Raw genomic sequence first — 6,537 nt, forward strand, 5'->3', positions numbered from 1 at the left:
TTTTCTAATCTTGCACTTGTACAGGTTCCAATTTACCTGAAGTCATTAGTGTAGTATCACATGAGACTAAACTAACTTACTGAAGGGTAACCCAATGCACAAGCAGTTGGAGAAACATTTACTTTTGGTTACATGCAGCATTGCACATTTGTTTCCTTGATCAAGAAATTGCATAACACAAAAAATATAAACTCCATATCTGGGTTTCAAATCAAAGAAACTGTTACTTGCAAAATTACATGTATACAGTATCCAAAAAGGCTTACATAGAGACAAAACGTAACTTCAAAAGTATTTTTCATTATTTTATGAATGGAAAGGTCCTATTAAGTTTCAGTTACGAGTGTCATTATAATATTCCTTAATCTTTTTTTTTTCAGGTGTAGTTCTAGCCATTTTAGAAAAGGGAGGTGCAATAAGCGCTATATACTCTGATAATGGGTCACTGAAGGCTGGATTGGGTACAGTCTCAGCAGGATACCAGAACTTCTTTATCTGTATAGAGATGGCTCTGGCTGCTATTGCCCTCCGCTTTGCCTTCCCCCATTCTATTTATAGTTCTAGTCCTACCTCCAACACTGGGAGAACTGTTTCTCTCCAGAGCATCTCCAGTAGTCTAAAGGAGACCATGAACCCTCGGGATATCATGCAGGATGCCATTCACAACTTTCACCCAAATTATTCGCAGTACACACAACAAGGAAGTAAAATTCCACAGGAGGAAGAGGCTGCAGATGGTTGGCCATACCGTGATCAGTACCAAAATAGACCAACACAAAATGGTGTTTCTCCTGCAAGTAATGTCATACAGACTCGTCAACATAATTTGTCTACAACAACTCCAGGAGGTGGTATTCAAAGGGTTCCACCACCTAATCGTAGGTCTCACAATGAGAAGACAACTCTTCTATCTTCTGATGATGAGTTTCAGTGAAGTGCTTGTTTTTAATCTGACTGTAAATTCTTGTAAAGTGTTGATTTTATCAGTGAATTTCAGTGAAATGGTGGTTGAAAATGATGTGATATAAATATATTTATTATTATAGAATATTTATAGTGTATGAGGGTGAAATCTCAGTTGTTTATACTGGTGATAAAACTGAACTAGACTTTAGAACTTAGAGTAAAATTTCTGAGATATTGTTTTTAATGGCAAGCTGCTCTTGCTGTGGCATGATTTTTATCATCTGATTGATAACAAGTTGAATATGACAGTGTTGGTGAGCACATAGAGCTGGGATAAAACCTGGCATGATCAAACATTTGTAAATATTTCTGTGTCTGACATATTGTTATGTGTTTAAATCTGTTGGTACTCGAGTTTGCAATGCAAAATGCTTTTGTTTGTAAATAATTTAAAAATTCAGTCTTTTTTCTTTAAAATTTAACTATTCAAAGCCTAGCTTTATTCTTTTATCAGGATTACATATAATATTAAGATTATTTCCTTTCCTTTACTAGTTTTTGCTTCTTTAGTTTTCATAGTTTCAAAGAAATGTAAATTTCATGTTGACTGCAGATACAGTATTTGTATATTTTCCAGAGTGTGTTGAAAGAAATACAAAAGCTTAAATAGAAGTCTCTTGTTAGCTTAAAAATTATGTTGAAAAATAAGAAAGTAAGCATTCAAATTTGTACAGATTCCACTAGGTTTTCTTGCCTTTATGTATTAACCTGTTTATATCAGTGTGGCTTTATTCATATACATTGTTAAATACTGAGAAATAGTATCCATTTGTTTCTTAACAGGAATCAAGTACTTTTAGAGAGTGTACTTTGCATTTAACAAGGAAATGAGTACAGAATCATAAATTTTATTTTTATATCCATTGTTGATTATTATATTTTTATCATTGTGTATATACTCATTGATGTAAATGTAAATGTATTTTTTACAATCTAAATTTGCAAAGTTATAAAAGATATATTACTGTCATTCTTGTCTGAAAAATGTGCTCTGGCATTTTAAATAGGTCTATTAAAATGTACTTTACATACTTTTATGTGCTGAAATGTGTGCTCTATTCTCAGATTGTGTGCTATAGTATGCTAACATATGTGCTAGTCTTGTGATGAAAATGGAAACAAATAGTGTTGTGTTCTTTAGCATTATGGTCACCAAAGATAAATTCTAAAGACTGTCTTATAATCACTGGTAACCAATGAGGTATATTATAATCTCTACTTATGAATTTATTGTAAAGGGTTATTACATGTGTAACTTAACACATTGCAAAATTAGCTAAATCATGTATACTTGAGGATAATGGGGCAACTCTTTCTCTGTACTGGTGTATAATGATGTCTTGGGGCCACCTGCAGCCTGCCTTGTGGTATGAGGGTTTCCTTGTCGTTCATTTTTTAGCTTTTTGTCATCTCTAGTCTCCATCATAATGTTTGATAGGTGCAATACTAGTGTTTCTTCTTTAATGTATTATTGTGGATTTCTTTACAATTTGGTCATTCCTCATTTCCGGTTTGTGGATTTCTTAAGACTTGTTCAAAGTGATACCATTACAGCTTTTGGGTTGGGTTTTTTTTTCACTCTTTTATGAATTTTTCTGTAACTAATTTAGTTTAAACAGTAATAGGGTAAGCAGTAATTGAATGACTGTCCAGTTTTAACCATGGAACTCTCTGATGTTTGACAGACAAAAAGATTACCACTAGTATTATACTATATGTGAACAAATAAAACCAGGTATATTTCATTTATAGGAAATAATTACTAATCTCTTGAAATTTTCTAAGTTGGTCCCTTTTGATCTCCCCTGTGTGTAGAAGTCCTAGCTAAATATTGTTTGCAGTCAAGTTCTGAAGATTTTGCATAAAATAGAAGGAGGTTTGAGAATGAATGTAGATATTCTTGTTGAACTCCATAGGTTATTTAGAATAATTTACAACCTCTGAATCCACAATAGAGATGCCTCAGCCATCAAGTTGCAGATCAATATTTTCTTCCTTAAGTTATGGTGATGGGTTCTTTTTTTTTTTTTTTTTTTTTTTTAAAGTTGGAAGGCAAAGTCATTGGACCTACTGAAGTGACTTTCAATGTTAGACATTAAATAATTAGCTATGATTAAGTGGCAATAATAAAGATTTGATTTTTTTTTAATAAGACATAAAGGTTGTATTTTGTAATCAGGTATAGAATGTTTTTATTGTGTTATATTTCTGGCATTTTATCAGTACTATGATACTGGGTCATATCATTTGTTATTTTATTTGTTGAAGTTATTTTATTAATTTATTTAAAGTTGTAACGTAACTAATATATATTAATGTCACCAACTGTAGACCCAGATATTGGACTAAATGTTTTGCATGGATTAGTGGGTTCTAGTTAGCCTAGGACTAGGGTTTTTTAGATTTGGTAAAATGACTTCTTAATCTAAATCACAAAAATGAATTATTTGGGAAATTTTTTATCCTATTTATGTATGATAGAAAATCTAAAGCATAAAAATATAATTATTTTGAAGAACCCTTAAGTGACAGCCTTCAGTGAAGTCATTATATTGTCTACCTTGACTACTTTAATACTATACATTTTGTACATGTATAATGGACCTGTATGTCTCACTACTGTCTTTGTGCCATCATATCTAGATATGTTGATGTACTTAAATGCTATTTCACTAATTAGTTTATGTTTTGTTGAAATTTTAAAATTATTTCATTGAAAAATTCAAAGATAAAGCAGTCTTTTGGTACCTGAAAGCTTTACCTAGTTATACAAGCACATTATAACATAATTATAAGTTAGGAGATAAATTTGTCAAGAATCAATTTCTTTGCTTTCTATTTTTCAATTTAGGCAATACTAAAAAGAATTCGTTTTATATTTCTGTACAGAATCAAATTCATAATCTCTTCATGGAAAAAATCCAATATTGTATTTTTTTTCTCTCCATGAAAAGAACTTGTGCATGTATGTACCAATGCAGACAAATACAACAATTTCACATACCAAGATTTATTTATTTTAACATGCATAGATATGTATTTTTAGTACAATCAGCATTTGCCATGGTTAGTGTCAAAATGCTTTACAAAAATTATATGACTCAGACTGATAAACGTCTTGTACGGATATGGTGACAGTTTCATCTTATATGTGTATGGAATTCAAGGTGAAGGTCAATATCTACATGTATAATGATTTTAATGGTTATGTTGAGAGACTTTTAATTTTAGTGTGTTATGGTAAATCATTTGTCTTTATTTGTATTTTGCTAATTAGATTGTTGAATTGAAAGAAGTAGATATTTACCAGTACCACAACATGCTTTACACAGGCAAATATTTTTCACTTGAAATTCATGTTAATCGAGCTTCACATGAAATTCGTGTGAAATTCACATGAAATTAACATGATTTTCATGAGAAATTCACTAAACACGAATTTCAGGTGAACATTTCATGTGAATTTCACGTGAAGGCTCCATTCACCTGAATTTCAGGTGAATTCTATCACTTAGTTTATTTGCTCAATTCAGGTGAAAATCATATGAAATTCGTGTGAAAATCAAGTGAAATAATTTTGCCTGTGTAGATTGTGAACTTATAGGAAAGAAAGATCATCATTGTTAATGATGAAATGATCATATTTACAAGGAATTAAAGTCTGGGGAAATATCTAAGATGATCACATAACTATATAAATAAGAATGCTGTGAAGTACTTTTATTCATGGATACCAATTCTCATGATTTTGGGGAAAAATACCTCAATTTGTGCATTCTTTGAATTTGTTTATTTGACAACTCCATCATACAAATTGAATGGCAAATTTCCTGTAATAAATAGTTAGCATTTCACTTTAACAAAACCAGCTTATTTAGATGGGGAAAAAAGAATCGGTTTCCTTCCACAAAGTACTTTTACTGCTTATGTATTCAAGTTGCTTCATTTATATCTATTGTGACTTGTGTTAACACAGTTGTTAGGTTGGTATTAGTACTGAACAAAGTTTATTGTTCGTGTTTTATTGGGTTCATTGTTATGTGTTTTAAGATTTTTGTTTGTGTGAAAACGCTCTCCGTATATTACAAATTTGTTGGTAGTTTTCTAGTTATTAGTTGTCTTCGTTTAGCTATATGATTTTTGTATATTATCTCCCTTTGTAAATAAATATAGGTAACTGTAAAGTCTGTTTTTCTTCATATTTCTTTGACTGTGTTATTTATAAAAGAAGCAACCTGCTCAAGAAACCATTTTCAATTTATTTTTTTTTTTTGAGCTTTAATGGAATATTTTGGAATAAATGTGATGTATCATAAAAGGTTTGTGTCTCCTCATGAAGCGATTTGATGAGTTATACTGTAGGTAAATTAACTTCTGGGATTTTCACCTTTTCATACCATTTCTTCAACAGTTTTGAAGTAAAGCTGTCTCTTAGAACTCACATTCTATACATCATGTGTTATATTCAGATGATGATTTTTTTTCTCAATTTTGTATTTATAGATTAGTAACTGGTATTGTGCACAAACATGTATCCAACCTCACATGTAGGATAGTAATAACTATATAGCTCTATATAATGAAATCTAACTAAACTAAACATTTTTATACTTTCATGTTATTTCTTTGACAATCATCCCTGTCTGCTCTGCTTTGAAAGAATTGTTTGTATCTGATCCTGCATGGGCTCAGATTAACATGAATTTTGAATTGAAAAAAAAAATTGACAACTGTTTTCTAAAAATATCTCAACAAAAATTTCTTCCTTTCAATCACATTTAAGTGGTGGATGAGTGTCTTACACATGTAGTTAACTTGATGTGAGTTCAGTTGACAAGGTTTCAAAATACATTTTAACTTAAATGTAACTTTTTCAGTAATAATTAAGTTATGGTTTAGAAAGGTTTCATTATAATGTATATGACATGTAGTAGATTATCTCAAAGTGCCAATGTTGTATAAATGTTGTTTAAACTTGTAAGGAATAAAATGATCAAAATTTTACATCTGTGTTTTGTTTTTTTATTATGTTTAATGTTTTTGTTGGACACTTTGTAAATTCAAACTACACAAAGAATCTCCTGCTTCTTTTGTAATCATACACAACATAATTAGCTTTAACACATAAGTGGTATTCATTTACATATTAATTAGTATAGAAAAGACTACCAAAACTTTGTGTAGTACCTTTATATATAAATATCAATATTAAACAAACAAATAAATAAGACTATATTACACATCATCAACTATTGACTGAAAACAATTGACAAGCAAAACACAATCAGGTATAGTTGCGATTTTTTTCTGATTTCTTTTTTTTTACAAATAGGATTTTAGAAAACTGAAGTTGCTTACATGAGTCAAAAATGCTGTTTTAGAGTTACCATATATTAGAGAGAATAATAGAAATTAATCACACAGAGACTAATACTGCACAGTTAGTGAAACAAATTTCATTAACATAATACATTTCAAATTTCAAAACACTAGCAAAAAAAAACAACTTTTTTTTACATTAGTTAACAAGTGTTATTATACATGGTCAATTTTGACAGAACATACGGTAAA

At 30.1% G+C, this 6,537-nt stretch overlaps 1 protein-coding gene across 1 annotated transcript in view; it reads left to right on the forward strand.

The window, feature by feature from the left end:
• The window catches only part of LOC148620311 (transmembrane protein 184B-like), a 32,718-nt gene extending 27,565 nt beyond the window's left edge, over window positions 1-5,153 (forward strand). Inside the window, exon 8 of the mRNA XM_088581085.1 lies at window positions 381-5,153. Within this exon, the coding sequence (XP_088437211.1) occupies window positions 381-934 (554 nt within the window). The 3' untranslated portion in view covers window positions 935-5,153. The remainder of the gene's footprint in view (window positions 1-380) is intronic.
• The last annotated feature ends 1,384 nt before the right edge of the window (window positions 5,154-6,537 follow it).

This window comes from Perna viridis, chromosome 4 (genome assembly GCF_037379345.1).
Source record: "Perna viridis isolate PV_CMFRI_1.1 ecotype Kerala chromosome 4, ASM3737934v1, whole genome shotgun sequence".
Lineage (NCBI taxonomy): Eukaryota > Metazoa > Mollusca > Bivalvia > Mytilida > Mytilidae > Perna > Perna viridis.